Raw genomic sequence first — 23,993 nt, 5'->3', positions numbered from 1 at the left:
AAATGGACATCTTAATTAATTTTTGTTTTGTTTGTGATGTAGATGTTTTTTTGCAGCGATCATTTGATGTTAAAAAGCTAAAACATGAGACTTAATGGTCTAATCTAATAAAAGTTTATTTCATTTGGTGGGGAGGACATTAAACATGGATCAACCCCTTAAACTGTTTTTAGACTTTATATTTGTTTCCTGGATTTTTTCGTGCACTTCACCTTTTTTCCTTAACCATCAGAGCGGACACAAATGTTTGTCACCAGTCGCTTGTTAGAAATGGGATTCACAATGAGGCATATCTACTGGGCCATGGAGGCGGCAGGTACTATTTTAAGTGCTGTATACAATGCCAATCAATTTTAACCTAAGGGGCTGTATGTACATTTGAAAAAGAAAATCTCAAAAACTACTTCTTTTCAAACCAAATGTGATATCTTTTATCAGGATAATTATTAAATTGGAAACTCATTGTTTTGTTTTTCATTTTGAACCTTTTCCTTTCTACTTTTTAATACCCAATATCAATATGCAAAAACTCTGTTTACTAAATCATACATCAGAATCATTTGCACAATAAAATGTTATTGATCAACGTCAAGTGCAAGCATACTCCAATTTCACACTGATAAATTGTCTAGCATGTCAATAAATTCAAGTGCATCTATATACACGTTACACATACAAATCTATATAGATGTATATCTACCGGTCTATATTTTTGTATGTACATTTTTTTTTTTTTGCATAAGTTTCATACGTCTTATATCTCTACTTTATCAGGTTTCACACCATTCTTATTCACAAATATTTCTGCATTAGCCTGACCTCAGCATGAATGTTAGCATGGTCCCTTGTTGGGGATGTTCAATGTTAATTTGCAATGTAACGCACACTAGTCCATTTTCGTTGTGGAGTATGGGGACAAATGGTTCTCCTTGTCGTGCTTTTTTAGATGTCGCGGGAGACCTGGACTCTCAAACCATTGAGGTGTTGGCCTGCTGGATGCTGGAGCACCCATTAACAGACGACCAGCAGGCTGCGGACTCACCGAGGCCAGAGGGTGCTCCGGACACACCGTCTCCAGACGGCCCAGAGACGGTGCAATGTCCTGAACACCCCACTGGTCCAACCCACGAAAGGTTTTTTTTTTTGCAGTTACCTGAACATTTCTGTTTTGCATTTGTTGTATTTGACACTGATTTCCTTTTGTTTTTAAAAGCATTTTGTCAGGGCTCGACTGGATAGAGAGGGATAACTTCTTGGATGTCCACCTCACTCGGAACCGACCTCCCCCAGCCCGACGGAGACGCTTGGGGCCCACTCAAAGAACGTCCTTCAGAAGAGCAGGTCAAAGTGGTACACAAATAAAATGCACAGTTTACAGAAAAGTTCTATTTTCAACCATAAGTGGAGAAAATGTTGTTTTCATTCTCACCCTATGTCATATTTTTAGACCTGCCGTCACCCAGCCCCCTCCCACAGCTGTACCAGCAGCACACAGCAGTTGGTGATTGGCCAGAGCAAGTGGAGGTCCATCCATTCTCTGCTGAAGAGTCAGAGCTGGGCTACATGGATTACCCATACCAGGAAGAAACTTTTGAGGACCTGCTCACACCGTCATTTCTCAGTTTGGAGACTGACACACTCCAACTAATGGAGGTGATGTTAAACATTCATAATTGCTTTTTTATGCATGACCAACTTTAGTTCAACTGATCATGAACCAATTTACTTCTTTAAAAATCTATTGAAGCAAAGTAGTACGGCACAGATTTTATTTATTATTTTAATATATAATCAACCAGTATGATTCCCTTCTTTTAGACAGGAGAAGAAAACAGCCAGATGGTGAAATGTGAGCTGTGCAACACCTTCACTCTGCAGTTCAACAATCACATTAAACGGCGACACCCAGGCTGCGGGCAGAGCGCCGCCCGCAAGGGCTATGACAGCTCTGGAGCTTATGTTGATGTCTGGTTCAAAGGGGAGTGTGGCTCCAACTTCCCCTTCTACCTTCTGTGCAACTCGTGTAGAGAAAAGTACATGGCTGCAAATACGAACGATCCAAATTCCAAATATGAGAGGTACGCTATATATTTTGTTGACTGCATTGACTAAGTTTCACTCCCTTTCCACTGAATTGATTCGATGGGAGTCTGAGTTCACAATTTTATTTATTTAAAAAAAAAATTATTCAGCTTGATTACATGAAATATTGATTTATTGGGCAAATTTCTTGGGCAAAAATACCAACTAATTTTACCCAACTATATGTTGATTTGTTTAAATGTAATAAATAACTGCATAAAAAAGCTAACAAAACAGTTTCAAGTTTTGAAATCAAGTATGATTTATAGATATAATGAATTAATTGCTCATTTTGTAAGCAAGAACAATTTGATTTAAGTTGTTTTTTTGGCATGAACTTCCTGCAGGATGAAAGGTCTGACATCAGATTTGGTTGGCCAAAGAGACAGCACATCAGATGGTAAAGAAGGTCACGCTTACTTAAAAATATTCAAAGTAAATTCTAAAAAAAGTCTGTGCAAGTATACCACTTTATTATAACCCCCCCCCCCCCCCCCCCCCCCCCCCCCCCGTTTGCTCAGATGATTGGGAAATAAGCCACCAGGATGACTTTGACTCGGACAAACTGACAGGACTAGAGGATTTCGGACTCCTACTGAGACCACTGGGGCTGACGGAAAAGAAGCTGATACCAGATCCTATAGTTTATACTGAGCCCGATCCACTAGGGGCTTTGGCTTGCTGTTCAGCATCTCCAGCTGCGACTTCTACTAAAGGTATTATGGTTGTCTTTTCCTTTCACCCAAGAAGATGTATCTTTTAAGAAAAAAAAATGTTTTAAGGGCATTAAATTTGATTTTACAGTTTAATAAAGAGGTAAATCTGAGGATAAAAGTAAACATCAGAAGATGAAAGTAAATAACTGCACAATAAATCGCACATTTATTGTTATCGCAAAATCAAGCTGTGCAATACGCTTATCGCAAAAGACAGCGATAATGGCAATAAATGGTTACCTGCTTACCTTGTGTTAAAACAATCTTATGGCAGCTTGAAGTATTTAACAAATCAAATTAGGCCTGCACAATATACCGCAAATTTATCGTTATCGCAATATCCAGCTCTGCAATATGCATATCGCAAAAGACGGCGAATATCGCAATAAATCGCAAACCCAAAATGTGTTAAAACAATCTTCTAGCCGCTTGAAGCATTTAACGAATCAAATAAATCCCTTTATGCTTTGACCAATCAGATGGACGCCTTCCCATTGTTGACCAATCAGATGGAGGCCTATTATGTTAACCCTGGTCCTGAAGAGCCTCAACCCTGCCTGTTTTCCAGCTCTCCTTAACCAGCTTGCTGTTGATTGGCTGACTCAAGTGATTTCACATCCTGATTGACTGAACACACCTGATTTTGGTTATCATTATCGAGCAGTCTAGGGAGAATTGGAAAACAGACAGGGTCGAGGCTCTTGAGGACCAGGGTTAGCCACCCTGACGTTTGTCCCCCATGTCGATGAGGGTCATTTGGAGTATAATTTTTAAACTGTTGCAATGAAATGGGAACGATGTTTTTGTTTATTTTTCTATTTGTTTATTTACCGCAAATTTATCGTTATCCCAATATTGATCACTAATATCGCATATCGCAAGTTTTCCTCATATCGTGCAGCCCTAAATCAAATAAATCCCTTTATGCATTTGACCGATCGGATGGAGTGCTTCACGTTGTTGACCAATTGGATGGAGCCCCTTTTAGGTTAGATGTTCGCCTCCTATGTAGACGAGGGTTATTTAGATTAAACTGTTGCAGTAAAATGGAAATTGTGTTTTTGGATGTTTTGCCATCTGTTCATGTATCGTAAGTTATATCTTCATCGCAATATAGATCACTAATATTGAAAATTATGATTTTTATTTTTATTTTTTTCCTTGTGCAGCCCTACTGCGTTCTGTATAATAATGAAAAGCAACACTTTTTTATGATAAACTAACAGTAAATAACCCAAAAGAAGAGTAAGAGCTGTTCACAAAACCAGAAACATTTTTTTTTTCTTTCCAATCAAACCTTTTTTTGTTTTTCAATCCATCAAGTCTTTAGATGCCCCTAAACGTTTAGTCAGGTGAAAGCACACAGAATGTTGCTCCAGATATGAAACTGATCTTCCAACCCCCTTATTTTCAATCACCAATAAGTTAAAGTTAAACCAATAAACTGTTGGAGAGATAAGGTCACTTATGCTTGTCTTTTTCCTGTTTACAGAGGTTGTTTAATCATTCTTTCCTCTGGTAATGTGGCTCACTTGTAGCACTCACCCATATTACCTCTGTGCCTGCTGGGAGTGTTAATATCCAAGCAACTCTCTGCAGCAAAATGACTCACCACTTGAATCAAATAACAGCTGAAGCAAAACCTTTGTCAACGATGTCTAATAAGATCTTGTTATTCAGTGTGAAAGATGCAACAAATGTAATGCAGCATTTGGTAAGGCTTTGTCTTGCTGTAATTGAAATATTTTGATGTATGCATTTTTCACAAGGCAACAGCCTTCCTGAGCAGAAGACACTTTTGAGCCTTGGGCAGCAGGCAGTGTCCCTGAGAGACTCGCACGACAGAGTTAAAGCTTTAAGAAGAGTCACATCTACTGCGCAGATTCTGCTAGCTTACAGCATGGTAATGAAAGTTCTGTCTCAAGCTGCTTCCAGGTAAGCCTCATCTGAACTTTATCCTTCCCTTCATTTTTTTTCTCCACACTTGTCAGTCGTTTGATGTCCAGTCGCCCTCGTCTGCCTTTTTTCCCCCAGTGTATCAGTGAGCAGTCAGTCTAACGGGTTGGAGTTGTTGGGCCTGGCAGACATTCGTATCCTGGTTCGTCTGATGACGTTGGCAGCGGGAGGACGGGTTCACACCTGCCTAAACAACCAGTCAGGTGTGAAGGGACTGCCGTCAGAACGCAACACGTCCACCTGTCTCAACTTTCTCACCTCAGCCATCGGCAGCGTCGTGTCCCACTGCCCTACTGCTTACAGACAGCTGGTGGAGATTTGCACTCAGGTAGGTTTGTTTTCTGTCTGAAACACAAGAACGATAGTTTTATTTGCTAAATTTGAAGAGTGAGATTTGAGAATTGTTAGGTATAGCATTTTAGCTTACCTCAGCTTAAAAATAAAATTGTACAAGGCTAGGAAAAGTTTTTGGTTTCTTTTTTATTTTTAACTGAAATTTTGGACCAGTTCTTATACATAAACAAACACATTTGTGGCAAAACGATGTGAATCTTTTACTTTTGGCAAAATTGTCTAAAAACCACTTAAAACTGTTGAAAAATGTGACCATTGTTTCAGTGATTTCATTTCTTTAAACTTTGTTGCACACAAATAACACATCAAGGTAAAGTGTTTAAATTGAACTTGACTAATTTTCTACATCCAGAACCTAAAGGCTGCAGCTACTGGTGCAAACAGCGGGGGTATCACAGAACCTCAGCAGAGGTCTATTCTCACGATTGCCACTCAGGGAGCCCAGCAGCAGAGAGTCCAAGGTGACCAAACGCCACTCACGTTCCTGGTCACCCAAAGTCTGGTGTCCCTGCTCACTGAAAAGAGCCTTCACTGCAACAGCCCAGACAGAACTGAACAAGAAGGTATTATAGTAAAAACACAGAGGTCTGATCTATCACTGATTACTTGCATTATATCAAATCAACCTTTATTTATATAGCACTTTTTCAACAACATATGTCACTCAAAGTGCTGTGCATAAAATACAATAAAATTTAAAAACAAGATGACAAGACAAACCGTGCGACAACCCCCCCCCCCCCCCCCCCCCCGCAAAAACACACACACACACCCACAGACACACACACATCAATAAATAAATGAATAAATAAATTAAAAAAGTGCTAAAATGATAGAATGTAGAGATTATATGAAACTGCTTTGTAACGTTGAATATAACTGAGCTCTAATTAGCTTGTTTAATACTTTTGTGGTCCAGATTCAGGAAATCAGAAGGGGTCTTCTCCATCTTTGCCTCCTTCGCCTTTGCCACACCTAGGTGCCAGAGTGGGCCCTCTAGAACTGGCTAACGCATTGGCAGCATGTGTTTTGTCTGCAAAGCTGACCAGTATACACCGGCAGTGGGCAGCGCGGCAGCTGGTGCAGGCCTTGGCGGCTGCGGGGAGAGACAGCCCTAATCGCCCACAAACATATAGTGACCTGGCTGGTGACTTGCGCAAATGTCCTCTCAAGAGACTAGAGGGCCATTACAACAAGGTGATTGTGTCATCATTCCTGTTTTCCAGTGTTGCTTTTTTTTATGCCTTCTGAACCTATCCTGTTTGAGTTCGGCTTATTCCGGTTTTTTGTTTCCTGTTCAGGTGGCCAGTTGTTTCTGGAGCAGTGAGCACAGTTTTCTTGCCACATGCTCTCAGGACAGTGTGGTGCAACTGTGGAGCATCGGCCAGAACTCTGTGGAGTTGCAGACCACTTTCTCCTGCATTAGCAGGTTACATCTACTTTTTAACAATACTTTGTAAAAAGAAAATAGTCTCACTGTCTCACCTTTTCAGATTTTTAACATTTTGTGAGAAATCTTTCTAATTTTTGTGTTTGTCACAGGAGTTTCCATGCTGATAAGTGGTAATGTTCTTGTTTTACAGTAAGACAGACAGATCGAACAGCGAGAGAGGAAGCAGATGCCAACACATGTCTCCTGTATACTGGAGTTGTGGGGGAAACTTCCTGGCTGCGCCTGAGAACAAACTCATCAACATCATGAACCTCAGAGGTTAGGCTCTTACTCTTGCAAGCTTGGAACTAGATAGATATAGTAAACATAGATAGAACTTTCATTGATCCCATGACAGAGACATTGCTTTGTTACCATGGCTCAATAAACAACAGATATGAATTAAAACATCAGATAACAGATAATAAAAACACAAGGATCATAATGAAGACAATGAAGTGTACAGTTTCTATGAGGCCTTGTATAGTCTAACAGCTTACAGGAGTAAAGATCTATGAAAGCACTCCTTCCTGCAGTGAGGTGTTAAAGTCTCTTGCTGAAGGAGCTCCTCGCTGTACCCACTTTCCCATGCAGAGGATTGATGATGAAGAGGATTGTCCATTATGGATTCCAGTTTCCGTCACACCCTCCTCTTACCCACCACAGTCACAGACTCTAGGGGACATCCCAGAACGGAGCCAGATCTCCGCACCAGTTTGGTGATCCTCTTTCTGTTCCCGCACCCGCACCCCCACCCCCATTGTAGAGGAGGGCAGATGCAAAACCCCAGTCACTTCAGCCTCTCCTGCGATCTCTGGTCGCTTCTCCGGCGGCATTTGTTGTTGCCAAGCGACAACAGTTGATCGGGTAAACAATGCTCCCCTTCAGCCCCAGAAGCGGTGGAAAACGTCCCAAAAAGGAGTAGCAGACATGCCATCACACTCGCTATGTATTTAAAATAAAAGGTTTAACAATAACAGAGCAACAAAACGAAACACAAACACAAGACGGCTAACTTGGAGCTGTGGTAACTGGCAGCCTATCACAGCGCCGGTTGAAAAGACAAAAAATTAAAACACAATCTTACAATTACCACTTTTTATTTGACTTTTTCCTTTAATAACTTGAGAAAACCAAGAAAGAATGACTTGAAGATCAATCTGTATATAAAGTGTTGGTTTAGAGTAATATTAGAAAGCTATGGAACTTGCCTATGTAGTTAATATCAAAACTTTACAGTACTTAATACCTTTCACTTTTTCCCCATCTTATGCTTTCTTAATTGTCCAAAAAAAAGGTAGTAACTGCAAATGGTTGCAATTTAACAGTGACCATTCTTTGTCAAATTCTAGGATCTCTCTGCCATGTGGAGCATCAGAGTTCTCGGGTCACAGCTCTTTGTTGGGCTCAGAGCTTCAGTTTGTGGATGATGGACCAGTCTGCAAACTGCAAGAACAGAACTGTTGAGAGTCTGCTGGTGGGGATGCTGGATGGCTCCCTCTGCTGGCTACAAGTCACACTGCAGGATTTTGAGCTGCTTGTTAAAAGCACAGAACTAACCCACTGCCAAAGTCAAGAGGGTGAGAAGAATGTCCAACACACTTTTTACAAATATACATAATAAAATTGATCAAATATGTATATTTTTATCAATGAATACTACCATATGTTGCCAGACGAAATATTCAAAAAATGTTTAGAACAGAATAGAAATGCTTTATTCTTGGTTATCAAAAAACAAACTTTCTTCCTTTTTTCACTGATTGTAAATAAATGAGTAAAGTCAACATTGGGGCTGTAAAATACACAGGATTTCACTTCCAAGAGCTTGTGAGCACTTGGTTTTATAGAAAATGATTAGCTTTTTGATTAAATTTTGAAGTTGAGGTTGAATAATCAGGACTTCTCTGATACTGGCTTAAAAATATATCATTTAAACCCTTTAAGTTCAATTTTATTCATAACTCAGTTTATTAAACAAAAATATGCGTAAGAAAGGTCTCTTATGTAGAGAGGAAAAACCCTTATTCTAGTTTTCTTTTTGTATGCAGAGCTAACATCTACAAACTCTGATTTTTGTTCAGGGTTAGGTCTTATTTTCTCAGAAAATTCTTTGCAAAAGATAAAAAGTAGATTATCTCTTAGAGCCTCCTCTTGTCTACCGCAGCTCCCCTGTGTGTCGCCTGGCATGCTGAGGACAAGCCTTTTGCTGTGGGTTACCTCAGCGGAAAGGTACTTCTGGGTACCACAGAGACCTACGGCACCACGCAGCCTGTCGTGCTTTCTCCTTTCCAGGTTTGTCACGTTTTGCAACTCCAGCGGAAAAGAAAAAAAACAGACTCATCTTTTTTTAAATATTTTTTTTAACAAGTTACACAAATTTCTTTAACATTTAAAGGGGGCTGATTTTCAGTTTTTTGTAGATTTACTGAAAGCTGGTTCCTAATAAATGATCCTGAAATCGAGGCACACCTGTTCTTGACATAATCCTTCATGCTCTGCTGAGCCAGAAGCTTCAGTCACCTCCAGGGATGTATAACTTGATTCAGGTCCAGATTCTGGTTGGGTCATGTCAGGACTTTTAACTGAGTAGCCACTCTTGTTTTTCTACTCTCTTTTAGGCTGTAATCCACATTTTTCCCATTTTTTTTCTTCCAGAATCTTTACATTTTTTATCTAATGCTATCATTGAGAAACAAAGTTAAATCAAATTCTATCAAGAATGAATGAACCAAAGGTAGCAGATGATCTCTGTCTACTTCTTACCTCTTTTGTGCTTGTGTGACCTAACTTTTCTTGATGCATTGGCCTGGACCTTTGTCTGTCTCACACCATATTTACAAGTTCAAAAGTGCATTTAGATTTTTCCTAATAATTTGTAAACTTCAATAAAAATAACAAATAAGCAAATACATCTAAATTAATTTGAATGTTTTTTATTTAATAATCCATTTTAATTCCAACTTATCTGTTCTTCCATTCCCCCTTTAGGACAGTGTGAGTTCTCTAAAATGGGACCCCACAGGGCACATGCTTCTCTGTTTGGGGAGATCGGATGTGGTGAAGATCTTGGGACAGGCCGGGGGCACCTGGGTGACGCTGCACTCACTCTACCACAGCAGCACAGTCAACATTGCAGAGTGGTGCCCCCTTGCAGGGAGAGCGCCTGATCCCAGGCTCATGATGGCTGTGTGAGTTTTCAAAAGTTTCAGTTTTTCTCAATATAGTCTGATCTTTCTGAAAGGTTTTTTATGTCCACAGTTAAATATCTCCATCTCTTGATTGATTGGTTGTTGTATTTTTGTTGATACATTTCTATAGTATTGTTTGTTTTTCATGTAAATCCACTTTTGCAGAGGCTGTCAAAATGGCTCAGTTTATGTCTGGACAATGCCACAGGGGGGCACTGTTGTGTCTTTGCCGAACATATTTAACTCCCCCACACAGGATAAAAGCCCTGAAGTGAGGGTTAGTTTCAACTTTCTACCGAACCTATTTTTTTTTTTTATTCACAAGCCAAATCCATCAGAATCAGTTGAATCATTACCAAAAATATTTCAAATGAAGCGTTCTTCATCTCTGACTTTCCGTCTCTTTCCTTTGTCAGCAGGATAGTGCCAAGTGTGCATTTGTCCTGCACGGCCACATCACAGCCGTGAAATCCCTTTCCTTTTGCTTCAGCGGCCTGGCACTGGTTTCTGGGGGGATTGGGGGACTTCTCAACATCTGGTCCCTAGAGGTAAGAGAGTTCAGGTCAGCACATGCCACCTGCAACACATGTGCATTAAAACTCTCACAGGAATGATTTCTTTTGAAATGTGATTATCACCAAATGTCAATGTCAAGTTCCCCCCCCCCAAAAAAAAACAACTTTTATGTGTTTTGACCTCTGAAAAAGCATCAAGTCACTTTTTGAGGTTAAATAATGAAAGGTATTAGTGTTGTAAATCTACTGCATTCCAGTTTTCTAGCCCTATTTATTCATTTTATTGTGTAAGCACCACATTAAGTATAGGTTTACCGCAGGACATCATCTGTTACAAAAGCACGTAGCCACCTGAATGTGTCAATATGGTGGCCCATTTTCAAGATCAGTCCAAATTAAAATTAGTATTTTTCCTCATTAAAATTTTTGTATCATCCTTGTATTACTAACATGGGGGGTAAAATTATAATTCTTGTCTTGAAAACATACTAAAATCAAAATTTAGGTAAAATAAACAATATGTTATGAAGATTTTCAGATGGCAGATGTTTAGTTGTCAACATCCCTTAATCAAACATGTCATTATGTTTCTTATTTTTTCCTTTACTGTATTTGGTTGAGGATTGATTTTCGCTTTGTTACTATTTGTTTAGATGCTGAAAGAATCTTGGAACTATTCTAAATGAGTGGTAGCAGTGCAGACATAGAGCGGTCAAGCCCTGATTGGGTGACCGCAGGTTCAGTTGTGTGTCGAAGTGTCCTTGGGCAAGACACTGAACCCCACATTGCTCCTGGAGGTTATAGGTTGGGATCAGTGTTTGGATTCAGAGCCGCCAACGGTGGCTACATTTCTCCGCTTTATAATCTGCTAGAATGACGTTAATTGGGTAAATAGTTGAAGAGCTAGAGTAGATGACAGAATGTAAACACTGCTGTGCTGTGCGGCTTTCCCTTCCTTCTGTAGGATGGTTCAGTGTTGCAGACCGTCACAGGATTGGGTTCAGTCGTCAGCACTGCCTGGATACCAAACTTGGGTGTGGCTGCCTGTTTTGGGAGATCGAAGGTAATTTGGGTTTTTCTTTACTTGTATTTCTTTAAACCGTTTGTGTTTAGTAACAGTTGTTTTTACCTGTTGCATACCTCAATGCTTCTCTGATAAATGACAGTTTTTTTTTCTTTCCTTTTCAGGATCTTTTGTTGATCTGCTGCACTCCTGATTGGATCAGTCAAAACCACACGCTGGCAACTTGCCGCATGGTCCTCAGAGGTCAGAACATCATGGGGCTGAATCGGGCTCTGTGTTTGGCTGTTCTTCTGGAGAGGCTGCCCTTGTTGCTGCAGGAGCAGTACAGCTATGAGCGGGTCATTGCTCAAACCAAAATCTTTTTTTATTTTTATTTTTTTGGAGCCGCTTTGTGTGTCATCTGAGACATGAATTTCAATGACTTCTGTTTTTGCAGAGCCATGTGGCGTCCGGAGACCAGCTTGTCCACAGTCCCTTCCTGCAGAGTCTAGCTTCCTTGGCTGTGGGATTGTCCTTAGAAAAACATCTCTGTTCGTACCCTCGGCCCCCACACCACACCCACCCCAACGCTCACTCGTGTTTGTCAGAGTGGAGCTGGCTTCTTACCTATGCCACTACGGTCCGCAGTGCCGAGGCAATCGCCAGCGGCACTGCCTTCCCAGAGTCCTTTGTTGTTTCAGAGTTTCCAGATGTGCAGGACAGCTGTGTTACCAAGGCACTGGTGGGTGGTATTTCTCAGTAAACTTTGCTCTCTGCATCTTAATTAAGTGTTCTCATCCTGTCATTTGTTTTTTTACAGGACAACAGTAAGTGGAGTTTCAGGATGGACGAACAGCTGATGTCATGGTCCACCTGCAGACCTGAGGTTAACAGAAAAGCCATTTTTACCTATGACCTCAAAGAGATGTGCAAACATCCTCATTTCAGATCACTTTTTGTGGTTCTTAGGATTGGCAACAAGGGGGCAAGACTGAAGTGTATCTGTGGGGGAATGGGCGATATGGACAGTTGGCCGGAACAGGAGCTAACCTAATGTTACCCACACTGGCCCCCGCTCTGTTACAGACACAGCAGGTAGTTGGCGACCTTTTCCCTGAGGTTATACTGACTTTGTCCTCCACTGTTTTAAAATATTTCTGTCCTTTGTGTGGGTCTTTCAGGTTGTTTGCGGACAGAACTGCACATTTCTGCTCCAGTCCAATGGGACGGTTCTGGCTATCGGAGAAGGACAGTATGGTAGACTGGGCCAGGGGAATTCTGACGACCTCTATGTCCCCACAATAATCTCTGCCTTTCAAGGTCTGTTATTTTCAGGCCCAACTGAGAAGGATTTTAATCGCTTAAATTTGGATTAACTTTTGAATCCTTGAGCAGGGTATGTGGTAACACAGCTGGTGACGTCCTGCGGCTCAGATGGACACTCCATGGCCCTCATGGAAACGGGGGAAGTTTTTAGCTGGGGAGATGGAGATTTTGGAAAACTGGGGCATGGCAACAGCGAGAGGCAAAGAAGACCCAAGCAGATAGAGGCTTTACAAGGAGAGGAAGTAGTTCAGGTGAAGATCAACTGAGGGCTTTGACATTCTGGATCTAGGATTTTTTAACATTTATCAATTTTTTGTAAGAACAGTTTTTGTATGTTTTTAAAATGTGATTTTGTTTAAAATTTTCTTTCCTATTTTCAAGAAAAGAAAACATCCAGAAAAAGTACTATAATATTTCAGCCATTTATTTTTTATAAAAGACAGGAAATAAAAATAAGTGAATAATGTCAAACTTTATTTAGCCATGAATATATGAACTATCCTATGTTTTAAAAAAAATGGCTTTTCTTTCTCTTCTTAGCTTGCTTGTGGCTTCCGACACTCTGCTGTTGTCACGGCAGATGGAAAATTGTTCACCTTCGGCAGTGGTGAGTCTGGACGTTTGGGTCAGAGGTCAACATCCAACAAGATGCTCCCTGAAAGGGTGACTGCACTAGAGGGATATCACGTCGGACAGGTGAGAAGTAGGCCGCCTTCTTTGACGAATGCCACTAGGACGTTGGGCCCCCAACAACGTTGATGGCTTACATTCATTTCTTAGGTGTCTTGTGGCCTCAACCACACATTGGTGCTGTCTTTGGATGGCATGGTCATGTGGGCATTTGGAGATGGTGACTATGGAAAACTGGGAACAGGCTCCTCCACAGCAAAATACTACCCTCAGGTATTGAAACACAATCAGATGTTAAAGTATCTGACAAATAAGGTATTTATTGATCAAACTGCTGTTTCAGGAGATAAGATGCTATCATTGTGTTTCCTTATTTGTAGAGAGTGGAGCCACTCTGTAAAAAAGGAATTAAAAAGGTCTGTTGCGGTACTCAGTTCTCTGTGGCTTTGGCCAGTGACGGACACGTTTACACGTTTGGACAAGGTACATCAGTCACTCGGGGCTTGGTAATGTAATCAGAAAAAGTTCACTTCTGTTTCTCAGCTGGCAGTTTTAAAGGCAGGATTCAAAAAAGTGTTATTTTTTTCGTCCTAGTGTTTCTTTGTGTGTTGCTCATTTTTCAGAGCGTCTGATTGGTCTACCGGAGCACTTGCTGAAGAATAAATCACACCCTCAGGTGGTGCCGTCCCTGGAAGGGCTGTTCATAGACGACATTGCTGTAGGCTGTGAACACGTGTTGGCCCTGTCTTGCACTGGGGATGTCTATGCCTGGGGCTTCAACAGTGAGGGACAGGTAACCAGCAGGCTCCATCAGAACTTGCCATTTTCTTACATTGCACTGCAGTGACACTCCAGAGACGGCATTGTTTTCTTCTCTGCGTTTGCTGTAGCTTGGCCTCGGGCACTGCAACCCAGTGAGGGAGCCGACACTCATAACGGCCCTGCAAGGTCGGAACATCCGACAGATTTCTGCTGGCCGCTGCCACAGTGCCGGATGGACAACTCCGTCTACCTCAATAAAAAACTCAGGTACGCCCGCAGCAACATTGCCCCTCTGCCCACTTTAGTTCTCTGATCTGATGAAGCAGCACACTTTGGTTTCGAATTGCATGGCAGGTGGCATTGGACAGTTGCAGCTAGGTCTTCCCCCATCCGTCCCTCCCCAGTACCACACTTTGAAAGACTGCAGCCTCGACGTGCTCAGCATGCGTCTCAGGGTGCTCCACCACTTCTCGGATCTTATGTACAAATCCTGGAGGCTGCTCAATCTGGACACCAGGAACCTGGTATCAATAACATGAATCCATACAGAAATGTGAACCTGGATTTCATGTTGCCATTAGCCTCACTTCCATTTCTTTTTGTTTTTACACCTTTGTACAGATGTCCACTTCACGCTATAATTTAGGGGTATCGGCGATCATCCGGGGTGAACTCAGAGGCCTTCTATCACCCAAGGTCAACACACTGCCTCTTGTTCGCTCAATTGGTAGGACAATGACCCAGGGCAAAACATATGGGCCCCAGATCACAGTGAAACGCATTTCCACAAGGTAAAAGGAACCATGAGCTCTTGTCATTGGGAGATTTCAAAAGCAGGCATTACCTTGCCTACCTTTATTTTTCTTTTTTGTGTGCAAGAATGCCATATTTTATTCAAGCTTTTTATACTCTGTTACCACTTAGATATTTGTCGTTTCTTCCTACAGAGGACGCTGCAGTAAGCCCATCTTTGTGCAGATCGCAAAGCAGGTGGTGGGCTTGAATCCCCTCGAGCTGCGGCTGCCCTCACGGGCCTGGAAGGTGAAGTTAGTGGGGGAGGGGGCTGATGATGCTGGGGGAGTGTTTGATGATACCATCACTGAAATGTGCCAGGTGAGATGAAACATTACCAATCTACAAACACTAGGGATGTTCTGATCTGATTTTGATTCTTTTGATTCTGTGTACCTGCCGATACCGAGTCTCGATCCGATCCTTTGTAACATATTAAAAAAATGAACAAATTTAAAGAATAGATCCAGGTTTTTTCCCTATTTTTATTATATTAACCCTTTTATTATCATTTAACGCTTAAACATTGCACCTCTGTGAAGTAGCTTGAACAATAAAGCTATCAACTAGAAAAAATAGTTAACTATTGGCTCGTTAAAATAGGTGATAATTTATCACATGAGAAAATTCTGTGACTGTAGCTTTAGTATCTTCAGATCCTCAGAACTATTAAATATTTTGGATCATATGAGATTCCTATCTCCATTAAAATTGAATGTATTCATGACTAGCTCATATGAATGGAACCATTTATTTGTTCTGGTTGTTTTTGAGACATAATGGATTTCTTTCTTTCTTTTTTTTTAAATCACTTTTTACGGAGCTTGCACTTTGGAGACAATCCCACGGAGAAAGCAGTTTTCATTAAAAAAACAAAAACACGATCTTTTTTCTGTTAAAAATGCTTTAGCAGGTCGTAGTTTGCGTTAAAATAAACCAATAGTACCAGATGCTTGCTGTCAGTTTCAAATGTTTAAGAGCTCTTGATCCGAGAATTCCAAATAAGTGAATTTCACTAACTACACCGAACTCTTTTTGTGCGCTCAAACTAGTGCTTTATTCTGCTACGCTTTACGGCAATAAAAGTCGTGATCCGTTTGTGATATGCAGACTTCTACTAGAGTATTTAAATGTAATAATAAGCTTAAAATATATATCACTTATCACAATGAGAATAAAATAAATATCCAATCATTGGTCGGGATACAACATCTGATTCCAAACGAGTCTGAAACTGCGTCATTGGACCCGATTTCTGATCACATGATTAGACCAGGACATCCCTAATAAGCAATATGAGTACATGGTGATAGAAAAGCACTCAATGTAAACTAAGGGACTGTGTGGAATCAGGAGCTGCAGTCGGGTGTGGTGGATCTCCTGATTCGAACTCCCAACAGCTGTGCAGATGTAGGCAGCAACACAGACAGGTGCAGATCATTTTTTTTCCTGTCAGTTTGGCTAAATATATGGTTCCAATGACTGATCTTTAGTTCTCAAAATGTTTTCACTCTTCTGTAGGTTTTTGCTCAATCCAGCCGCCCATTCTGATGATCACATGGTTCAGTTTCGCTTCTTGGGTATTCTAATGGCAGTGGCCATCCGCACCAAGAAGCCCCTGGACCTGCATCTGGCCCCTTGGGTGTGGAAGCAGCTTTGTTCCATGCCTTTGGGAGGACCTGATTTGGAGGAGGTCGACCTGCTCACCTACCGCACTCTTCAAGGCATTGTTCACTTAGAAAACAGTGGAATTACAGAGGAAAACTTTCATGTGGTAAGTTATTGTTGGAGCTGCACTTATGACTTGTTTCTTTTGGTCTTTTCTACCTTCTTTAAGGCCCAAGGCACTTTACAGTCACAAGTGTGTTCGCTGGAAAAAAATGTCCCCAAAGCAAGTTTAAAAATATAAAAAATACAAGAGTTGTTATAAGTGGGAAAAAAATACTAAATAGAACTAAAAGAATTTGTCTTGGTAATATTTCTGAAAAAAAGTAGATGTGTCCTGCCTTTTGTAGACCAAAGTAGATTTTAAAATGAGGTACACTCAAATGTATGTATATTGCTCTACTAATTGGAAATATTATGACTTAAAATAAGCATGTATTGCTAAAAAAAAGTTATGTTTATATATATTATGTGCATATATAATATGCATATATTTATGCACCTTCCCCCTATTGAATCCTAATTTAAGTGCTACAACAACCCACCTTATTTTTAGGACAAAATCACCCTAAACTAAGACTGAATTTACACATTTAGGATAAATGTAAACACTTTATGTAAATTGCGAGTCAAATAAAAATATTATTTTTCCCAAATCAAGCAATACTGTTTCTTGAAGCAAGACGATTGATCAGTCACAAGTAAAACTTCCGCTTAAAAATATTTAAGTAAAAAAAAAAAAAACTTGTTTCATGTTATAAAATGCCTTAAATCCCACTCTGATCATCTTTTGATCTGAAAGTGTTCCCAATTATGCCATTTTTATTTATTTTTTGCCAGAATCAAAAAACCTGTTCATTTTTAGGACATATTTTCTGCAGAGCGGCAGTAGTCAATTAGAAATTCCCCTCTGAGTTTTGAGCGGGACTGTCCAGGGTAACCCGATCTCCTTCCCATCATCCATCTGTTTACATGCTCTTCCACTAGTTTACAGCCCTCACAACCCCAACCTAACATTACTGGTGCAACAAAAATGCTGAGCAATATTGAAGCTATCCAGCTGTACAGTTTAGATCCAGATTCCAGCTCAGACGAGAAAAACAAAGACGTACATGAATCTATTTGTCTGCAAGCTGATGCATCAGAATGAAGCAAAACAGAGAATTTGTGACCTGCAAGCTTTTTTGAATGTCAGCTTTCTGTCTGCTCCTGTTTGACCCCAATTTGAATGAAGAAATACCCAGAAATGTCATTTTAAGCTTAACTTTCTTCATATATGTTCTCCATCATCAGAAAAGAACACTACAAACACATTTTTCATTGGAGTGGGTCTTTAAAATAGGATGTTTTCAAGATCAAGTAACCAAAAAAGATATTAAAGATTTATTATTTTAGAAAAAGTTGTTGCATCTTACTTAAAAGTTCCTAGAAAGCTGTTTTTGTCTTTATCAATAAGAGAAGTAATACGATAATGAAACTAGACAGAAATATTTTGTTGAGATTTAGTGTTTGGGTTAGGGTACTCCCTGCTGACTTCTTTTTCTCTTTTGGTGAACAGATGATCCCACTGGATTCATTTGTGGCCCACAGTGCAGATGGAATGCTGGTACCTGTAGTGCCTGGAGGTCAGAACATCTCCTTGACGTTTGCAAACCGCACTGAATATGTGGAGAGAGCCCTGGATTACCGACTGCATGAGATGGACTCACAGGTTTGAGGACATCTATGGAAAGATTTGCACGCATGCAGCAGTTTGCTGGTGTCAGCAAACACCCAATCCAAATTTAAACCGGGATCTAATTATGATACATGGCTCTGAGAAGCAAAGCTATTTTAGGAAAAGAAAGATGCTGTGTTGTGACTTTCTCTTTACTGTAAACACACACAGGTCCTGTCTGCCCACCTGTTTCCATTAGTGCCCGCTCAAAAGCCTGATTGTTGTCAGGACCATCAAAGCAGAGCTTGTTCTGTTGTGTCCAGGTGGCAGCAGTCAGAGAGGGCATGTCCACCATCATCCCCGTGCCCCTCCTCTCCCTGCTGACGGCGCAGCAGCTGGAACAGCTGGTCTGCGGTCTGCCAGAGGTCTCCGTAGAGATGCTGAAGAGGCTGGTGCGGTACCGCGACATCACCGAGAGCAACCAGCTAATTGGCTGGTTCTGGGAAAGCTTGGAGGAGTTCACCAATGAGGAGCGGGTTCTCTTCCTGCGTTTTGTTTCTGGCAGGTCCAGACTGCCTTCCAACCCTGCCGACATGTCGCAGAAGTTTCAAATCATCAAAGTCGACAGGGTAAGGTCACCAACGTGCAGAAATGGCAAAATTCAAAAATGCGCTCAACAATTTGATTTTTTTTTCCTTCATTCTTTGCTCAGCCAATCAACGGACTTCCTACCGCTCAGACTTGCTTCTTCCTGCTTCGCCTGCCGCCGTACTCGAGCCAGGCAATCCTCGCTGAGCGTCTCCGATACTCAATCCACAACTGCACCTCTATTGACATGGACAACTACATGCTGACCCACAACACAGAGCCAGCAGACAGCTCAGACATTGAAGACTGAAGCTGGGGAAAACATGATAATGAATGTAACTCCTCTGAGATCAGAAACTAAACTGTATTTGCCAAATGTGTACGGTAGCATATTGTTTTGGGTTTTTTTCACGTGCATGGTGTTGTAATTATTGCAGTGCTGCTACAAGAGGGGTTTCAGAATCTTAGGTAAATAAGCCACAATAACAGAGAGAATGTGCCTGTTTGTTTGAAGAGACTCGATGAAATCTCACATGTTGTAGTCAGTATTATTAAATAAAGAGTGTAAAATAATTACAGTGATATTGGGTTGTCTTAGTCTTATTTTTTTATTTTTTTTATCCTGTTATTGAATGACCCTTAAAATTTGCAACATGATAAAATTATAGATATTTATGAAATAAAAAAAAAAAAAATGCTAGCTTATTAGCAGAATTCAGAGTTCCATGCTACAAGATGCCTCGCACAACATAAGATCTGCAATATTTTTCTCAAAAATCTTATTCCTGATCCAGAAAGCTGCAGATGTATTAAAACCAGTCTTGGTTGGGTGAAGAACTCAAACATCCCACATTGTCAGCAGAAATAAAACTAATTAAATCAATGGATTTTAAGCCTTTAAACGGTACGTTAGCCTTTTTTTTTTGTAAACAACCAGACAAAAAATGGGGGACAAAACTTCTCAATATTACAAAAGACAGTCCTAATTCATTTCCCCACGAGTTCAATGACTCCCTGAGTCAGCACAGTTGGTGTGTCTGCAATTTGTCCGTGCTAGTAAGACATCTGCTGTGACCTTATTACCCATCTGTTTCCCTGTGAGTTGTGTGGCCAGTAAAGCAGAATTCAGCTTGCCATCAGCAGCCTTGCAGCTGAGAAGGGGAGCGTTCCTCATGAGAAGCTTCGCCAGATATAAATATTACATCCATCTATCAAGCCGGCAACTGTGGAAAGGCCAAAGCGGGGGAAAAAAAGCAACGACAAGAATTGGTTTTGAATATTAGGTGCCGACTGCAAAACGAGGAGGTGAGAAGTCATCTGAAAGTTGTAAACATAGATGTCAGAAATGCAGCACCAAGCTTGGATTTTCATTTCTAATACATTTCCCAATGAATCAACTTAAAAAATTAAGACACATTTCTGCTGGCTGCTGCAACCTCCAATTAACTTATTATGAACCTTCACTTTTTTCTGATGCAAGTTAAAATCAAACTCATTTCAGTAATAAAAACAAACGTAGATCAAACCCTATTAGATACATTTTTAAGATTGTACTTTTCTTTGAGTATATTAAGCTTTCAGTTCAAACAGGAGGGCATCCTGTACAGCAAGCTGCTGTAGACATCAGGAAGACCGGGCAGAAACATATCTTTATGGCTGATTGTACACATTCCTGTCAGCTAATATGTTCCACTTTGTCACTGTCAGCTCAATTGATCAGAACAAACAGACAACAATGTGGAGGATGTTAAATGTGTGGTCGCATTACTCAATAGGAATTTTCTCCAATCAGAATTGTGGTCAAACAGAAGATGTCTGTCCCAGCTGTGAGAGATGTAGTTAAAGAAAGATGTACTATCCCTTAATAAAAAAGTAAAACTTTATTTTTTTAAGTAGATTTGAGTTTAAGTATAGCAAGTATACTAAAGACCATGTAGTGTTGGAAGTATACTAATTGAATACTTCTTCATACAAAATTTGAAAATTTTGAGTTGACATTATATAGATGGTATATAAAAAGTGAACTTTGAGTATACTGCCTCACTTTTTGTATAGAGTATGTATACTTGTATACTTAAATAGACTACTTTTTCCCAAGGTTTACCCTGGAATTAGTGTGTTTTCGTCAGTATGTGTGAGATCCAACAAGAAGTTTTAAAAAAATAGAATCTGATGGACAGATTCTGTCTGATGGACATCTGAAATCTACTTTAACTATCAAAAGAGTCAAAGGACATTTTGGTAAATAAAAACGAAAAAAAAAAAATTACCGTACGAGAGAAATTAACCTGATCAAATTCACTACAGGGCAGCAAAGGAGGATTAAAAAAAGAAAACAAATATTGAAACTAGCAGTTTTTTTTCTCCTGATGTAACAATGAATTTCCAATTTAAGTTTTTTTAGATTATGCTATTTTCAAATTCATGCCTGCAGTAATGCAGTAAAAAAAAAAAAAACATAGCCTTGTTTAGTTGATCCCTCTAGTTCCTTGAATATTTCAGTCCAACCAAGCCAAGTTGTCACAACAAAGAAAACCTTTACTCTGGTAGGAGTAGCTTTAATTCAAGATACTATTGCTCAACTAGAAGTAAATGCTCATCATCCAAGCACTCGAGGAAAAGTTAGAGTACTTCAGTCAATATTTTCTGGTGGTTTTGAAGAGAAATCAGGTGAAAATAATACATGGGTTTGGTTTGGTTTAAGAAAGATAAAGGAAATTATGTTTCAATGTTCATTGGAATTTTCTTGTCTTCAGTAAATTCAGCCAAATACAAAAATTGCCAAAAATTTCCAGTTTGATTAACTAAGTTTTTGATTGGGGCATGTATCCTTTTAGCAGTATGTGACATGGAGCATCAGCAGATAATGCAGGCTAAAATTTAAACAAATGAACCAAAGTTGGATACTGTAAACTTTACACATTTTATTCCTGTTAAATAAAAACTATATCTCAGATTTCCCCAAAGGTTATTTCAAATGTGTGTCTGGAAAAAAAAAAAGAAAACTGTTTTTCTCAGCATTTGTGCTCCAAACCCTTCAGCTTTTCTTTGTTGCGAGACATTTGTAGCATGTCTGCAAAGAAAAGCTGGCCCCTCTCTTCTTGAAACTTTAATAAGTCAAAAGAGGTGTGACCTACATTGTTCCAATGAGGCAGAGCTGGAATATGATGGTCACCTGATCCCACACTCACTTCCACAACCACCTCACGCCCCCACCCCACCCCATCCACAATCTGAGAAGCTCATTTCATTTAGACAGTGAATGGATGAGGGCTGCTGTGAAAACAAGGGCACTGTTTGCGGGTCAGTGGACCGCTGTGATGTGATGTGTGCTTGGGCTGTAAAGGGCTTGTTTGAGTAGACCGGCCGGCACCTTCACTCCTCTGATTACAGGTCGGGGCAGGCGCCGTGTGCCCTGCGTCCCTCAGCGACATTTTAGACTCTGGTCCAGTTTCAGTTTGTGATGTCATGTGGATGTTGTTGCCCGCCTGACAAAGAGCTGAGCGGCTGATGTGATCTGTGAGAGATAGCCGACAGAACGGAGCTTCTGACGTGGATGGAGGAGAGGCTGTGTGTTAGATTTATGACCAGATGAAAGCTGAGCACTGAAAATGTGGGGATTCAGCCTGTTTTCATTTCATTTAACATATTACCAACTGCATTTTTTCAAAGTTTATATAAGAAAAAATATTGGAATTAATAGGAAAAATATTAAAACACCAACATTAAAGGATTAAAAACTAAACTAAAACAAGTTTATGTCATGAAAAGATGGACCATTTCCCTTTATATAAAGATAGATTTTTTTTTTAATGAGATGGAGTAAAAGAATATTTACATTTTTAGGTTTGAGGCTTTCTAATAAATAAAAAAAAAAAGTTAATAACTAGTATAAATATGCATTTGACTGTGGACATGTACTCAAACATGACAATTGATAAATAAGTGAACAAATGAACGGAAGATGGAAGTTCAGTTAAGATCTGACTTCTTTTATTCTTCAACTTTTTTTCTGGCTTTGCCTCCTTGTCTTTGTCCTTTTTTGTTTATTGTCTATTTTGAAATAGTAATTAGTAATTGCAGTGAGATGGAACAGATACAGAACAACATATAATGGAAAAACAGAATAATCACAGATTTTGTGATGCAAGGCTTTAAAAAAATGCTACATTGGGTAGAAAAAAAAAATAAAAAATGATAAAACAAAAATTCAAGGACATTAAAACAAGGGTTAAGCTTAAGGGTAAAAAAAAACATTAAAATTTATATATATATATATATATATATTCTCAGTCACTTCTATTTAAAATTCAGTAACCACATTTTTCACGTGTTTTGATATACTTTGAGGAATTTATGTACATTTCCAGTACAAACAACAATAAATAGAAAAATTGGGTTTCTTTTCTGTGTTTATAAATAAATTGTGTTGCTATGCAAAAAATAAAATTATTACTTATTTTTTTCTTCTTTGTTTGGTAGAAGGATTTCAAATGTTACATAATCTCTAGAAATTGAGCACAAGTTTTTAGTCTTAACTGGTGCCGTACATGATTAAAAAATGTTTGAGTTTTATTAAACCTAATGGTCTATTGTCCCAAAAACACTCATAGAAGGAGTATAAATTGTCATTAATATCAAATTGTTTCTTTTACGGATGAAAGTCATTCATGATTTTAAAGTGTGTCCCTTTAGCCTACACCTTGCATCAGCACCTTGATGCTTCTGACATCACACCAAATCCTCTTTTTTTGTTGTTGTTTTGTTTTTGTCTTTTATTTGGTTTTGTATTAAAATCAGTTCAACATATGATCCTCCTACCTTGTTAATTGAAATATATTATCTGGAACCCCCGTTTTAAAAATGATTGAGGTTTCCTCTGAGTGGAGGTATAAGCTGAGGTGACAAACTGAAGTCATGGAGGAGTTTGGGGATGTAGACTGCTCCAATTCATAAAACAGCAGTGTCTGGGGGGCAACACAGTCTCTCTATGATATGATGAGTTTAAAGGAAACTCTTGCACTTTTTACATTTATTTTCTTTACAAAACTCACCATTTTTTGTAGTAAAATAAGGATTATAAAACGTGAAAAAACGTTTTATTCCTTTTAGAAATTTTGAGCAGCACAGATGGAAGATGGGTATTAAAAATGCACTTTTCAAATTAAATCAAACATCTGGATGAAGTAATTTACCCCCCCCCCCCCCCTCCCTCCACTGGGGTCATGTATGACAATCCACTGTGGTGCCACATCCCAGACAATCTGGAATTGCTAAAAAAACATGCAGCACCTCCAGATTCCTTCCTGCTTTTTCCGCAGACA

General features: G+C 39.7%; 1 protein-coding gene across 10 annotated transcripts in view; it reads left to right on the top strand.

Annotated features, from left to right (window-relative positions):
* The window catches only part of LOC101171181 (probable E3 ubiquitin-protein ligase HERC1), a 43,760-nt gene extending 24,507 nt beyond the window's left edge, over positions 1-19,253 (top strand). For 6 of the 10 annotated variants that reach the window (XM_023960418.1, XM_023960413.1, XM_023960421.1 and 3 more), the window contains exons 43-80: positions 233-316; positions 947-1,133; positions 1,214-1,350; positions 1,448-1,653; positions 1,819-2,078; positions 2,430-2,482; positions 2,604-2,798; positions 4,568-4,733; positions 4,833-5,082; positions 5,461-5,671; positions 6,028-6,305; positions 6,410-6,537; positions 6,692-6,819; positions 7,893-8,120; positions 8,708-8,835; positions 9,532-9,731; positions 9,897-10,008; positions 10,148-10,279; positions 11,211-11,309; positions 11,435-11,608; positions 11,707-11,991; positions 12,070-12,135; positions 12,219-12,344; positions 12,431-12,569; positions 12,645-12,826; positions 13,116-13,271; positions 13,356-13,478; positions 13,586-13,688; positions 13,829-13,998; positions 14,096-14,234; positions 14,322-14,491; positions 14,589-14,758; positions 14,915-15,080; positions 16,113-16,189; positions 16,281-16,533; positions 17,983-18,135; positions 18,405-18,710; positions 18,794-19,253. In XM_023960418.1, coding sequence (XP_023816186.1) covers positions 233-316; positions 947-1,133; positions 1,214-1,350; positions 1,448-1,653; positions 1,819-2,078; positions 2,430-2,482; positions 2,604-2,798; positions 4,568-4,733; positions 4,833-5,082; positions 5,461-5,671; positions 6,028-6,305; positions 6,410-6,537; positions 6,692-6,819; positions 7,893-8,120; positions 8,708-8,835; positions 9,532-9,731; positions 9,897-10,008; positions 10,148-10,279; positions 11,211-11,309; positions 11,435-11,608; positions 11,707-11,991; positions 12,070-12,135; positions 12,219-12,344; positions 12,431-12,569; positions 12,645-12,826; positions 13,116-13,271; positions 13,356-13,478; positions 13,586-13,688; positions 13,829-13,998; positions 14,096-14,234; positions 14,322-14,491; positions 14,589-14,758; positions 14,915-15,080; positions 16,113-16,189; positions 16,281-16,533; positions 17,983-18,135; positions 18,405-18,710; positions 18,794-18,979 — 6,326 coding nt within the window. In that variant the 3' untranslated portion in view covers positions 18,980-19,253. The remainder of the gene's footprint in view (positions 1-232; positions 317-946; positions 1,134-1,213; positions 1,351-1,447; positions 1,654-1,818; positions 2,079-2,429; positions 2,483-2,603; positions 2,799-4,567; positions 4,734-4,832; positions 5,083-5,460; positions 5,672-6,027; positions 6,306-6,409; positions 6,538-6,691; positions 6,820-7,892; positions 8,121-8,707; positions 8,836-9,531; positions 9,732-9,896; positions 10,009-10,147; positions 10,280-11,210; positions 11,310-11,434; positions 11,609-11,706; positions 11,992-12,069; positions 12,136-12,218; positions 12,345-12,430; positions 12,570-12,644; positions 12,827-13,115; positions 13,272-13,355; positions 13,479-13,585; positions 13,689-13,828; positions 13,999-14,095; positions 14,235-14,321; positions 14,492-14,588; positions 14,759-14,914; positions 15,081-16,112; positions 16,190-16,280; positions 16,534-17,982; positions 18,136-18,404; positions 18,711-18,793) is intronic. The other 4 variants (XM_023960420.1, XM_023960422.1, XM_023960417.1 and 1 more) reach the window with 3 other exon arrangements.
* Positions 19,254-23,993: the final 4,740 nt, after the last annotated feature.

This window comes from Oryzias latipes, chromosome 12 (assembly GCF_002234675.1).
Source record: "Oryzias latipes chromosome 12, ASM223467v1".
Lineage (NCBI taxonomy): Eukaryota > Metazoa > Chordata > Actinopteri > Beloniformes > Adrianichthyidae > Oryzias > Oryzias latipes.
The sequence above is the reverse complement of the archived record's forward strand: the minus strand, read 5'-3'. Positions and strand labels throughout refer to the sequence as shown.